The following is a 15,205-nucleotide window of genomic DNA, read 5'->3' on the forward strand; positions in this document are numbered from 1 at the left end:
GTGGGTAAGAAGCATAACATAGTCTATTGACAATAATTCATATAGAGGCATAAGATACATTGAGATGTGGTATTCTATAGGCCGAGGACACTGAAAACATTTAAACTATCTCAAGTGTGATAAAGTATATCCATACCCTGTATAAGATCTGTTTACACACAAATAAATTATGTTTTGATTTAATTTCTATTTGATTAGTCACCATAACAACACTTGAAATTAAATTTTTTTTTCTATTTGATATTCAATGTTCAGTAGATCAGTAGAGACCTTGAAGGCCTGTGGCATTCATATAGCAGGATAGATCAAATAGCTCTATAAGAGGAAAGACTGAACGACAGAGTCTTATATAAGTGTAGACACTTAAGTACTTATGAAAGTAATGTGGACATACAAATACGCTCACCCAACATCATAGTCCCCAAACAACCCACATACCTAAATGGCAACAAAATATAATTACTTTTTTGAGAAAGATGTGGCTTTTCTATGTTCAAAACATTCTTATAATTGAAAACTAGTTCTCATTTCTGAAAAAAGGTAGATAAGCTGGGTGTGGTGGCGCACGCCTTTAATCCCAGCACTCAGGAGGCAGAGGCAGGCGGATTTCTGAGTTCAAAGCCAGCCTGGTCTGCAAAGTGAGTTCCAGGACAGCCAAGGCTATACAGAGAAACCCTGTCTTGAAAAACAAAAACAACAAAAACAAAAACAAAAACAAAACAAAACAAAAAAAGAAAAAGGGTAGATAAATTGGTATCCAATTTAAATGGTTTCTTTCTTTGCTTTTAAATACCCTAACCTATTTTATCTTAAGTTTATCATTTAAGATGTCACCAGCCATTGCTTTTGTTATCAAATACCCATTTAACTATGACTTTACATAACACAGAGGAATGACTCAAGTCTGTTTCAGTTTGAGATATTGTCACATAACACTCATATAAGAAAAGACAGTCTGGGTTTGGGTATTGCTTTGTAATCAGTTGTATAAGATGGTACATTAGGTCAGAGCAATAAAGGGTACAATTTAATATCTGAAGGAATTATGAAAGAATTAGAAGTGTCGCAGGGTGCCAGGCTCCTTGGGGCCTATATTATGCTCACATTTCCTTGTTTTAAATAGCAAGAAAGTAGGTTTTCTTTTTTTTTTTTCTTTTTTTTTTTATTATTTTTTTTTCCATTTTTTATTAGGTATTTAGCTCATTTACATTTCCAATGCTATACCAAAAGTCCCCCATACCCACCCACCCCCACTCCCCCTTTTTGGCCCTGGCGTTCCCCTGTACTGGGGCATATAAAGTTTGCGTGTCCAATGGGCCTCTCTTTCCAGTGATGGCCGACTAGGCCATCTTTTGATACATATGCAGCTAGAGTCAAGAGCTCAGGGGTACTGGTTAGTTCATAATGTTGTTCCACCTATAGGGTTGCAGATCCCTTTAGCTCCTTGGGTTCTTTCTCTAGCTCCTCCATTGGGAGCCCTGTGATCCATCCATTAGCTGACTGTGAGCATCCACTTCTGTGTTTGCTAGGCCCCAGCATAGTGTCACAAGAGACAGCTACATCTGGGTCCTTTCGATAAAATCTTGCTAGTGTATGCAATGGTGTCAGCATTTGGAAGCTGATTATGGGGTGGGTCCCTGGATATGGCAGTCTCTACATGGTCCATCCTTTCATCTCAGCTCCAAACTTTGTCTCTGTAACTCCTTCCATGGGTGTTTTGTTCCCAATTCTAAGGAGGGGCATAGTGTCCACACTTCAGTCTTCATTCTTCTTGAGTTTCATGTGTTTAGCAAATTGTACCTTATATCTTGGGAATCCTAGGTTTGGGGCTAATATCCACTTATCAGTGAGTACATATTGTGTGAGTTCCTTTGTGAATATGTTACCTCACTCAGGATGATGCCCTCCAGGTCCATCCATTTGGCTAGGAATTTCATAAATTCATTCTTTTTAATAGCTGAGTAGGTTTTCTTTTTTATTATTTTATTCTACTTTTCAATCAAGTGTTTTGCTAGTTTGATGCTTTGTTTCAGTGGAATTAGAAGACAAAAACAAAGATTTAAATTACTCACAATTTTTTGTTTGTTTTTTTTTTTATTTTTACTTTTTTCAAGATAGGGTTTCTCTCTGTAGCCCTGATCACCCTGGAACTCATTCTGTAGACCAGGTTGGCCTTAAACTCAGAGATGTGCCTGCCTCTGCCTAATAACTACTGGGACTATGTGAGCCACAGCCACTCAGCTACTCATAAAACACTTTGAAGGAAAAAAAGCCATGATTATTACATACTAACCAATTAGCAGCTACCATTGACACCTCTCCAGGGGTAGGTAGAATCTGGTCCTTTTGCTCCTCTTTGAAACTATTCATAGTTTGCACACCAAATGGTGACCATGAGAAGAATTATTCAACTTTTTGAAAACTCTTTTTTTTTTTTCAGACATGGCCTAATTTTCTAGCCTAGCTCATCTGAAACTCTCAATCCTCCTGCCTCAGCCTCCTGAATGCAGGCTTACGGGAGCCACCAATGCTGGCTTAACACTACATACTTTTGAAGCCACTTTCTCTATGGGAATCATATGCAGATGCTCATCTGTTTTGGTAATTAGCACTTGGTCCATGAGATTACAGAATTATGCCACCCCGTCAGTGACACAGTCATCTAGAAATCCATACATTTTTACATTTTCAAACAAAAGAGAAGTAACTGGGAAAAGTCAGCATATATTCTACGGTCACTGTGACTGAGAGGCGCTATGGAAAGATCTTTAAAATATAGTCGTTGCCTGTAAAACTATTTGTAAACAGAAGCATTGAGCATTTTTTAAGTCTACCCAAAGGAAGCCCAAGAACCTCTCATCAGCATTCAAAATATATACAGACACATATGCTATATACGCGGACCCCATGCACTCACAGTGTTTAGCTGTTACAGACACATATGCTATATACGCGGATTCCATGCACTCACAGTGTTTACCTGTTACAGGCACATATGCTATATACGCGGATTCCATGCACTCACAGTGTTTACCTGTTACAGGCACATATGCTATATACGCGGATTCCATGCACTCACAGTGTTTAGCTGTTACAGACACATATGCTATATACGCGGATTCCATGCACTCACAGTGTTTAGCTGTTACAGACACATACACTATATACGCGGATTCCATGCACTCACAGTGTTTAGACAGCTATATCGTTTAACATCTTCCCATGCTTTCCTTTAAGCTTATATTGGAGTTGATCGGCTACGTCATAGAACATTTCTTTTCTTAAGAGCAAAGGAACTCAGCAGCACAGTATGACTGCTCAGTCATTCAGGATTGCAGCCTAAAACATTATGCCCAGACAAGCACAAATATTGGCAAAGGTGAAAGACTGAACTGCAACAGTAACAGCAGAATTATGTCACAGTCTGTGTGCACACTTGAATTCGGAGAGCTGGGACTACAGACGAAGAGAGAAAAGACTCAACAACGAAGCTGCAGATAAAATAAGCCAGATAGTTAAGCCAGCTAAAAGTTGTTGAAAGGAACCTCTTTATTAGTTATTCATGGTTCTCGATGCAAATGAAATCTGGTAGGAGGGATCAAAGAAAATGTGTGTTATCTACCTAGGCAATGAAAATGGAAATCCTAGAAAACGTTCTCATGGATTTTTTTAACTTTGGAAATAGGAAATCTGCCTCAATTTAAATAAGTACAAATTCATCTCTATTCAAATGAATCCCTTTGCGTGTCTTAAGTTTCTGCCCACTAATGTCAGTCCTCTGTTTATGAATCTTGGTCATGTGTCATCAGTTTCCTAAGAGGGAGCAAGGCTTCCAAATGCCCCTGACAAACAACAGCTCTCTTTTGCCAGAAGGACTAACCCCCGGGGATGCAAGGCATCTAAAGGATATGCAATGAGAACAGAAAATGAGCTTCGGTGGCTGAATCAGCAGAATTAATCCAGCAGATCAATGTGGGAGCAGACACCCAGGGCGATCACTTTCACCGTCTGCCCTCTCTTTCTTCCACTGATGCCGCTAGAAGTGCCCTTGTGCAGCAGGTCTATTACCGCTGCTCATCAATCAGCTCTAGATGCAGGATGATCTATGCTTACCAATGTTCTCTTCCCAAATATCAGTGTTCAACAACATTCTACCTTTCTCGGACGCCCTTCTGACTTTCTATGATGTTGACAAGAAGGAAAAATGGCATATACAGCTATAGTCGCCAATTATACAATAAAGTCACCAGCCTTATGTGGCACTGAACGCACACAGCCATTAACGATCCTCTAAGAATCTAACAACCAGAAAAACAAATGTGACACATTATTCTTCTGTGACTATCTGAATTCACCATACCACCGCTCCTATAGATTATATCACAAATTCCATTTAATATATTGTATCTTTGAACTTCACAGCATAGCCCTGAAAGGGGGGGGGTGGTCCAGGAGTTGGGGACTGGTCTGTGTTTTGCAAATGGGACCACGTAAATTCGTAGACATCAAGCAGGTGTAGAGTGGAGATGGGGCCTCAGCTCTCTACCCCACCTCTTTCTCAAGAAAAACCATTTATTAAAAAAAAAAATAACAAAACAACTTCAAAGCATAAATACTTTTCAGTCTTGCTCACCCTCAATCAAAGCCTCCATGATTAGAACTGCCATTCACCAAGGACAAGAAGCTGCAGTAGGACTGTATTCTGACCCTGCAGGAGTCCCTTCAAATCTTTCCACATCTGACTTTTATGGCCAACATTTAGCTTATATAGAGAATTTCACCTTGAACAAGTTCATAAGCAAGTCCTCCATGACCACAATAACATTTTGCACATTTACTTAGGGATCTTATAGGTTTCCTTTCCATCATTCATAAATTCAGCCACTGGGGCATTTTTCCCCCCAGGGATACAGCAAAAGTGTATAGTCAGAGGCAACAGTCTCATCGATACAGATCAAGATGTACAACTTAAAGTCTGAGACCAGTGTCGATGAACAAAACCAATCAGAATTTTCAGTCTTCAGTGCAGAGGTGGGAGAGAGGGGAATCTGTGTCCTATTTCAACACAGATCTGTTGTTTTATTGAATAAGCCAGAGAGAAGTCCAACTAATACTGATTTCACAAATCAATACAGACTGATAAGCACAAGGTAGGGGCCCTTGACTCTGAACATTTTCAGGGAACCTAGATTTCTGATTACACATGGAGCTCTGTGTATAGCATTGTCATGGTGACCCTATCAGGACAGTAAAGCAGACACACAATCACAATCAGCTGTACCTTGTCACATGAAGTATAGGATATCTCAAGACAATGTGGACTTATTAAAAATACTAAAATAATAGGCAGAAGTCTGTTACTTCTTTGCTATAAAGCCATAAAGTTGAATGAAAGACCAAGAAAATAGAAGATATTCTGAGATAAAAGCGATACTTTTAATTGATCATATTTTAAAAGTACAATTCCAGCTCACCTTGTAGCCTCTGCATCACATTGGTGATGTCCCGATGGGACCGGGAAGATGCTCTGGAGGTTGCCATGGTCCAGCATGGAACCAGCACCAAGTGAAGTCTCTCAGTGCAGGGGAAATTATGCTGCTTCAGATAACATACACTGTCTTGTGTATACCCATTGAGTCTCAGACAAATCTCAGGCACTCGTGGTGATCAGTGAGGAGACGCTGTAATTCCTGTGAACTGCATGCTCTCCTCCTTTTCTTCTTAAGTAGACTCAGGAACCTGAAGAGCAAATCAAACAAAAATACAACGTGAACAATATCTACCTTAGTATAAAAGGAGAATGTCCCTTCCCTTCTCCTAGATCTGACTCACTGTTGAGGGATACACAAGTAATATATAAGCAACTGATGTGTATAGTATACATATAATGTGTATAGTATACATATACAGCTCATATATGAAACACTAGGCAAGTTAAAGCACTGATCCAGGTTTAGAATTCCTATGGTATCCATGGTGGTTAGAATGAGAAATGCCCTGCACAGGCTCCTGTAGTTAGCACCTGACTCAGTTGGTGGTGCTATCTGGGAGGTTATGGAACTTTAAAGAGGTGGAGTCTCACTGCAGGAGAAGCATTGTTCAGGATGGGCTTTGAGGGTTAATAGCTTCAGTACATTTTCTGGTCCCACTCTGTCTGCTTCCTTGTGTGGACAGACTTGATCTCGCTGTCCCCTATACCTGCCACCATGCCATCCCTGCCTAAAAGAAGTTAGACAGTAACATTTTGACATTGAGAAACTGAACTTCACGTCTTGATGTTTAGATACCCGCTTACCTAGGCCATTTTTGTTGCTTTACAAACATTTTTCATATTGCGTCATTGTATACTTTCCAAGGACAACATCATGTCCTAGCTCCTAATAACAATCTGATGAATGGACACAGTACAGGCAGGGCTGGGGTAGAACACTTCATTGGGCTTCATTGGTAGAGTACTTGTCTGTACATGAACAGCCTTAGGGTCAATACCCAGCGATGCATAACCCAGCCATAGAGGCTCAGGCCTGTAACCCCAGTGCTTCGGGTGAAGAAGCAGGAGAATCAACCATCCACAGTCACAATCGCCTCTGTATTTCTCAATGTCAAGATTTCACCGTCTGACTTATTTCAGGCAACCTACTTTTTACTTTATCTTATGACATACTGTCGTCTCTTTTGCTGTGATGAAACAGAATGATTAAAAGTAACTTCAGGGGGAAAAAAGATACTTATTTTAGTTTCTGGTTCCAGAGTCATAAGCTTGAATGCATCATTGTGGGGAAGGGAAGGCAGGGTGGCAGGTACAGGGAACAGAGAGATCACGTTCCATCCACACAAGGAAGCCGAGAGAGAGAGTGTGGCAAGGTGGTTCTCAAGGCCAACCTGGGGTACATGACATTATCTCAAAAGATAAAACAAATAAGAAACCATATACACATATACATTATTTCATTCTAAGTACGATTTCCAAATATTCTCATTTAGAAGGTAAAAATGGACCTGAGTTAGTTCTTTGGGTTTGTTTGTTTGTTTGTTTGTTTGTCTGTTTCTCAAATCATTCTCATACTCTGGTCTGCCAGTTACAGTAGCTCTTGCACATGGGCAGGTGGAATGCTTTTCTCAGGAGATACAGGCTGCTGTTAGGTAAAGGTATAGGACATGATGCATGCCTATATATAGATATTCCTCCCCTGCCCCCACATCACTTGAAGATCCACATATTTACAGAAAGATTCTAACATAAGTAGTAAGACTGGAATGGGGTGAGGTAATCGGATGGGACATTGCCTTTCTTACCTTCTCTCAGTTCTCTGCTTTGCTGGTGCAATTGATCTCTCTCGTTGAGGGTGAAAGAGGTAGGCATGCAGTTAGTGAAACCCTGACATTGAGAAATGTACTGTGGACAAGGCTTTCCTAACCCTGAGGCAAGCAGAACAGAGTCCTGCTATGAACAAGAAAGAAGAGTAATGCCTCCAGAGACAAATACTCAATGAAGGGATACACTGAGGCCTATGTACAGCCAAACTTCATGGAAAGTCACTTTGCATCTTCAGGAGATGATGCCGATGATGGAGAAGATAGGAATTTCAGCTGAGACAAAAAGGACAAAGGACAAATTAAAAGTCTAAAGCAAGCACAACACAAACACGTGGGATGTCTCATTTGACTGAAGAAAAAAAGGAGTGCTTTTATTAATATGTGTTTCACACACACACAAAAAAAGGTGAATAAAGGGTTGGTTGCATAATCAAACATAATGGCACATTGTCATTGATTTTAAGTGACATCATAAATACATATACATATTGGTCTCTGGTTAGAATGCATCAATGTGAAACTGGAAACTGTCCATATCTTCTGGAGACTACCATCTGTGACAGGGTGGAAAACACTGATCGTGTGTTCACATATCAAAAGGGTGTGCTAAAGCAGAGGGCCTCACTAACTGCTCACTTCAGTCCAGGTAACTGTGATACTACCGAGCAGTATCAAGTGTTAGGGAGGCAGAAGCTACTGGAAGGGACAGGTACTGGAAGTGGGACTCAACACTTGTCATCTTGTGGGTAGGAAATATGCTATCCAGTGGGTGTAGCTTCAAGAGATGGGGACGGGGGAGAAATAACTATATATAAGCATGCGTCAATACCTATACCATTACCTAATAGCAGCTTGTATCTCCCGAGGACAGCATTCCACCTGCCTACATACAAGAGCTACTCTAACTGGCAGACCAGTGTCTGAGAAAGTTTCAAGGGACCTTATAATAATTCACTCCTTGTAGTGTTAGAAAGTCCAGTTCCTCAAATGCAAGAATATAGCTTGCTGATCTCCATCCATGTCAACTTACCTATCTAGAATCTGCTTACCATTCTGTATATATTGACATCACTTATACATAACACACAGTAGAAGTAAAGAAAAAAATTGGGCTGGAATATAGCTCAGTACTAGATCACTTGACTTGCATCTGCAACCCCCTCCCAGACACTGGGGAAAAAATTAAAACAGATATTTGTTGCAACCCAGCTACCTTACACCAGTCCATGGCCAGTCCTGGAATTCACAGATGGTTAAGACAGCCCCATACACTCTACCCAGAATCAAAGGTTTAATAGTTTCTCTCTGGAAATCACTGTATGAGCCCATGTCTCCTTGTTCAAGCCCATGTTTCAAAAAGACTAATCTTAGAATCAATTGCTCCCACGCCCCTCTCCACATTCAACTATGATTTCTCTGCTTCTGTCCACATGTGCCTGGCTTTACTGCCACTACGGAGCTCACACAGTCTGAAAGCCTGAGATTAGAATTAAGACTACAAAGATAAATGTGGCGCAGAACCTATATTTGAGGAGCATAGGACATAGTAAGAGAAGTAGTGTAGAAGAAATAATTTTTAAAGAAATTCCCAGGATTCCTTATGAATGTAAACCCAGAGGGGTACAGAAGAAGGGGGGCAATGCCAATCTTGGGGTTCTGGAATGATGTCCTGAAAAGGCTTTAACATCTCAACTGAGTTTAGGGGAATGGGTCAGGAAAAAGAGAAGAGCTGCTTTCCAGCCGTTGGGAAAGGTATTAGCATGAGGGACACCAGGGTACCTTCATACTGAAGTTCTGTGCTCATGAGAAGGCAGAGTGACAGAAGGCCCTGGACATTATGCTCATCAGTATAACTCGGGTTCTCTCAGAGGCATCAAGGAGCCATTAAGGGACTCTGGGCCAGAAATGAGAAGACATAATTTAGACTTGTTTGTCTAAGATTAGATTTCACAGAGTGGACCCCAGCCTTGAACTTGACATGTATCTGAAGGTAACCTTGAACTTCCTATCTTTCTGCTCCTAACTCTTCAGTGCTGGGATTATGGGTCTCCACTACTGTGCTTAGTTTATGAAACGATAAGGATCAAAACTATAGCTTGGTACACATTAGGCAAGCACTTTACTAACTTCGCTACACCATCAAACTGGCTACTGCTTTCAAGGTTATTTTTGAAGTGGGTAAGGTTGGACAAGCTGGGAAGCTAAGTAAGGAAGACATCTCTGGGACACAGGTGGGAGCTGGATGGAGGAGACAGGAGCTAGGAAGATGCATCTCCCGGGTGGCAAGGCGGGGGGAGTAGGAGGTCTTAGGAGACACTAGGATTCATGGTATAATTGGTGATGCTCTTGAGGATCTTCAGTGTCCCTTCATGTCACCCCTCTGTGAAAACTCCAAGCTGGAGGAAGCAATAGCATCATTAATTACTTGACTAAGGACCCCATATGCCCGACATCTTCCCTGGCTGCCCCGGTGCCTATTACTCTAGCTGTAATGATCCATATGAGGGTAAATATATGTTAGCCTGTATTTATCACTTTGTAAGCTCACTTTGCTGTGAACACCACTGGTATAGGGACTATGACTTGTTTTTTTTTCTCTCTGTAGTTCTGGGGATGGTACCTAGGGCTTCTGCACATTTGAAAACTACGCCCTAGTCTTGGGACATTAACTTTTCTTGCCTTCCTCTTTCAGCCATTGGTGTCAACTGTATCCAGACACATGTTGAAATATAATATTGGATTTTTAAATTATTTAATTAAATGCATACTATTTTGTGTCTATGAGATAATTTCCCTCACTGAACCTCTTCCTCTCTGACACAGGAGTTGGTGCAATATCCTTCCTTTTTCAGGGCTAAGATACGCTTTTTCAATTTCATCATTTGTCTCTGCACATATACGCCATATTATGAAACTATGCTTTTCTTGTTCTCGACGGCTAGAATAGGATCATGCAATTAATAAGAGATTTCAAATTAATAAAATAAAATAAAACAATAAGAAAGAGTCTGGTAATTTGGGAATACAAGTTCAGAGCCTCACTTTGTGCTAGTTAATGGGGTGGCTTTGTGATGATCTTGTATGTGGAACTTTTCAACAAGAGCTTGTCAAAGAAAGTGAAGTTTCAGGAAATTCAGTCTAGCAAAGGAAGGCCTAGAGATGACTCTTGTATTGTTCAGATAATCTCCGGTGTGCTCATGTGTATGTGCCTCTATATGTGCTATAGAAAACTTGTGCATGCGTTCATGTGTGTGTGTGAGTGTGTGTCCCTCAATCACTCTCCACCCTATTTTCTCACTGAACCTGGAGCTCACCAGGGAAACAAGGGGTTGGGGCTAGGAGACTCTCTGAGAGGCCATTTGCCTGCCGCATGTCTGACCTAGGTTCATTCCCAGCAGGTAAATATGTACATTTGGCGGGTAATTTCAGCAAATCATTGGCTTCCCTTTTCCATTCCTTTGCCTCATTCTCTCCATCCTAGACCAGAAAGAAGCTCCCACGTGAGCTTGCTAAAGGGAGTACAAAGGTCAGCCAGGCAATGAGGGACTCCTGGTCCTAGGCTGTTGACTGGTCCTGCAGCAACCGACACGTACATGAGCCGCCTGAGAACATCATTGGGGGCAGAATCACCACAGTCTCACTTCGCCAACCTCTTTAAGGCAGGTTTTAATCGATGAAGGAAATCGTGGGTGAAAGATAGGGGGATGGACTAAGTAAGTTATTGGGACGGACAGGAAGGATGTCAGTGAGTTACATGCCAATTGAAAGGGTGCCCCTGCCCCATTCCAGAAACCACTGACAGTTGGGGTGGCTAATATACCTACCATAGTATACAGAAGAGTAAGAGCCCCGTGCTTATCATTTCACAGAAAACATATAATAAAGACACTGTTTGTGAGGGACCGTAGTATAACATCTAGGGAGTCCATGTGGTGACCAAGGCAGACAAACCCCTCTTATTGCTATGGTAAGAGAAAAGACACCCACATAAACAACAAGTAGGGTGACTTGCAAAGTTGCCACCCAGGCCAGCTTGGGAACAGCTACCATCTGCTGTGTGGAGCCAGAGAGCAAGGGTGGAGGCACTTCAGCCTCTGTTATTTGGAGTCTTCTAGCTGAGTGAGTTTCTCCTCTCAACACCCGCACCTCTGAAAAGCCTAGCCACCGTGAGATGTCATGATGCCAGTTTTCCTGTCTCTACTCAAAATGTACAATAGGCTACTCCAGCACCTTCTTGTTTGTGCTACTAAAGAGGAATCAACTACGGCAAGCGGCGGGGGAAATAGTTCTGGAGTAGAGCGATTTACCTCAGTGCAACGCAAACAGAGTTTTCAGTACTAGGAGACCGTGGCAAAAAAGCCAACTGTGCGTTCACCAGGCATGGTGTCAGTTACTTATAAACACATATCCGGAACTGAGAACAGGCTCTTAACTAAGCTTATAGCAATAAAGCGTGCCTACTAACTTAATGTCTAAGCATGTAGGGAAATCCATAGTTGATACTAAAGTCGTCTCACGCTCCCTCCTTAGTCAAGTCTGTTACCAGAATAAGTTCAAAATATTGCACAATTTTAAATCCAATCATTTTTCTTCACCCTCTCATTAGTACTGGAGTTAATAAACATTAAAATGGTTAAAACAGGACTCCCTTGGGTTAAGACAAGCATATTACTAATGTATGCATGTTGTCAGAAGAGTGCCTTATATCCACAATTAAGAATTACTAGGAATAATAATAATAATCATAAATACCTTTCATAGAACAATAAGAATATGTAAACATAGTCATAAGGTATTCCAGTTGAAAGGCAGTGTCATGATACAAACTTTATGAATCAGAGTCTAGAGTATAAAGTCACTCAGGATATCCGCTATCCTTGCTCCTCACCTTGGGGTATGTATGTGCTTCAGCCCTGGCTCAACATTAGTTCTCATTAGGCTCCACCACAAGGAAGCATCTTGCTTAAGAGGAGGATGTCCACACTGACCAGTCTTGGGGCCTGCACGCCAGTCCCAGGCAGGCTCCTGGGTGTGGCAGCTTGAGCTGTGAGCTGTGAGCTGTGAGCTGTGAGCATGCCTTCCATCTTGCCTAGTGCTAGGCCCCCCAGTCACACCTCCTCCTTGTAGGAAACTATGCATACCCAGTAATTATGAGAACTGAGGACCCAGGAAGGCAGCAAGCTGTCAGCAGCAAGCAGCTCTGGGTAATCTTGAAACAGCAAACTAGCTTTTCCTGAACCTCACTTCCTGGGAGTGAAAAGGAAAGCTCTTTATCAGGGGACAGGGGACAGGGGACACGGAGACAGCTTGTAAAGAGTCCTTAGTTTAAAAAGATACAAATGAGGCTCTAACCCCAGGCATTCAGCAAATGACTCTTAATGACTAACACTACGACAGTCAGTCTGGAGATATTCTTTATCTTCAACATGAAACATAGTAAGTTAGTCATGACAGGGCACATTTTGTTCTGCCACAAAGTAATATAAACAGATATTTATAAGAAAAATAGATGTGTATTTTAGTTGAGTATTCTGGTATCAGGAACGTTTATATTATTAACATTTTTTATCCTGGAGAATAAAGGGCTTCTCACAGAGAACAAGCCTGGTGATTCACAATTAGATCAGCATTTCATAGAGATGTAGGTCAGATTAATAACCTTTGCTTGATTGGAAATCGTGTTTTCTACTTGCATAGGTCTGACTCCTATATCAAATGATGACTTGAATGTAGTCCGTAGGTCAAGAGAAAAATAAGTAAGCCTGAAAACATAATTTATTTGGGTTTTTTTGTAACATTCACAGATATAAAAAATATTTTGTAGTATTTTCAGATAGATAAAAGTTTTCCACCCCAAACTGAAAAGCTCAGAAAACCACCATCCAGGGTTAGCTAATATTTTTCTTTACCTTATGGAACAGACCTGAACTTGAAGCATCAAAGAGTTAGGACAAACCAGCAAGGCCAACCCCTTTTGCTAGCCATGTTTCTTTGCTATTAGCTGCTACATTTGAGCTTTAGACTTGCCCTTTGCACTGCACCTGCCTCTTTGTGAACCACCATTTCCCAGGTCTCCCCCCTTAGAGGTGCAAAACCTCTCTGAACAACGTCTTTTTGGAGAGTAGATGAAAGTTATCCTGTCCTCTAGTGTAGACACCGTTTGGAAGCAATTGAACCAGAGGAGACTCCTGGGCCTCTCTGCGCAGTCTTCAAGCCTTAGGTTCTGCTACCCAACTTCCCTCCCCCAACCCTTCCTAAAATAGTCAGGGAGTGGAGGAAGGGAGGATCCTTGAATTTATTCAACGCCTTACATCCCTCATCTGATAGTAGCAACAGTGCAGTGCGGACCATCATGAGAAAGTAGCTGCCTTTCGCTTGGGCATCACTGGCGCCCAGGATATGTGCAGCAAGCGGAAATGACAACTCAGAGAGCGGGTATTAATAGGATTATGTACGTACGAGATGCAAAGAGGCTAGCCAACCTCCCTATCGCCTTCCCCAGGAGTGTCACACACGTACACACGTACACACGTACACACACCGCCGCCACCCCCTCTCCCTGTGGTTCGCGGCGCGTCAGCGTGCAAGCACAAACTTGCTGCAGTGTGTTGCCTTGCACCTGCCATTTCTCCATCTCTGTCCTCTCTGTCTCTACCTCTGCTATTTACCTTGATCCGGCCTTGCTCTGGTTCCAAGCAGTGAGGTGACGCTAGCGAACGCCTCTTCCCGGCTGCGTGCCGCTCCGGCTGTGCGCGGCAGCCCTGGCTTAGTAGCCCGGTCTCCGGCGCTGTCCGCAGGGCTGCGGGAGCCAGGATGCCCTGGTGACAGAGTACAACAATCCCAGCCCGGTGTGGGCCGGTGATGGGGTTGGCGCACACGCGCTGCTCTGCGCTGGCTGCTGGTGGCTGTGCCCTCCCTCCCTGCCTAAAGGATCTGTCCCTCCTCCAGGCTGCACACCAGGGGGTTAGGCCTCCCCCCTCCCGCCCCCTGCAGCTGCTGCTCCTGCCGCCAGCGGAGGTCGCCCCAGCAGATTCTGCCTCTGAGCACCCGCTCAGCACCTCCCACTGCCCGCCACACCCCCTCCCCAACCCCAGGATATGCAGGTCACCACACAGAGCTAGGGGCGGGGACCTGGAGGCTCTTTGCTGGCTTCCCCCTACCTCTTAATGGCTTGTGGCCACTTCTCTGGCAGCCAGTGTCCTTCTGCCAACCACTCTCTGCCCATTCCTGGGGGGCATGGTTGTCTCAGCAGCTTAGAGATGCTGAATTGTGCTTTGTTGCTTGCTAACTTTTGTCCATGTTCTCCACAGCATGATTGGAACTCTGGAATGGCCTGGAGTTTCCTGATGCTCCCAGGAAAGACTTGATGTTTCAGGAACAAAGATGCCAGGTGCCAAGGGCTCTTTCTTAATCTCCCTCCTAAAGCATCCTAAATGCTGGCATCTGGGCTGTCAAGTCGGCCTTGGGAACGATGAGAGACTAGGCAGGCTTTCTACTTTTTTGTTCGATATATAAAACTTAGATTTCTTGAAAAGACGCCTGATATGATCCTGCTGTTCTTGATTATTCACAATAATGTTTTTGAGAGCACTCTTAGATTCTTTGGACCCCTCTGTTCACAGGGTGGAGCCATTATTGTCCTCCGCAAAACCTTTTTCCTGGTGCAAGAGAGCCCATGTTGCCCCGGAGCCTGGAGAGATTTGTTTTGTTGTGGTGTGAAGGTTTCCAGGCAAAGTCAAACATGGCCTTTTTTCCCAACAATGAAGCATGGAGTCTAAAAGGATTATGGAAGGTGATTGAAGCGCTGTTGCAAGAATCTTAGAGAGAACAGGAATCCTCTGACTTGTCGACAGAAACAAAATCATGTTTAGTCTCTAATCTCACTGAT

The 15,205-nt window shown here is 42.8% G+C and overlaps 1 protein-coding gene across 2 annotated transcripts in view; it reads right to left on the reverse strand.

Moving 5' to 3' along the window:
- Syne1 (spectrin repeat containing, nuclear envelope 1) overlaps positions 1-14,219 on the reverse strand; it is a 530,501-nt gene extending 516,282 nt beyond the window's left edge. For both annotated transcript variants that reach the window (NM_001347732.1, NM_153399.2), the window contains exons 1-2: positions 13,986-14,219; positions 5,475-5,739 (exon numbers count right to left, since the gene is read on the reverse strand). In NM_001347732.1, the coding sequence (NP_001334661.1) occupies positions 5,475-5,541 (67 nt within the window). In that variant the 5' untranslated portion in view covers positions 5,542-5,739; positions 13,986-14,219. The remainder of the gene's footprint in view (positions 1-5,474; positions 5,740-13,985) is intronic.
- Positions 14,220-15,205: the final 986 nt, after the last annotated feature.

The sequence above is a fragment of the Mus musculus genome, chromosome 10 (genome assembly GCF_000001635.26).
Source record: "Mus musculus strain C57BL/6J chromosome 10, GRCm38.p6 C57BL/6J".
Taxonomy (NCBI): Eukaryota; Metazoa; Chordata; class Mammalia; order Rodentia; family Muridae; genus Mus; species Mus musculus.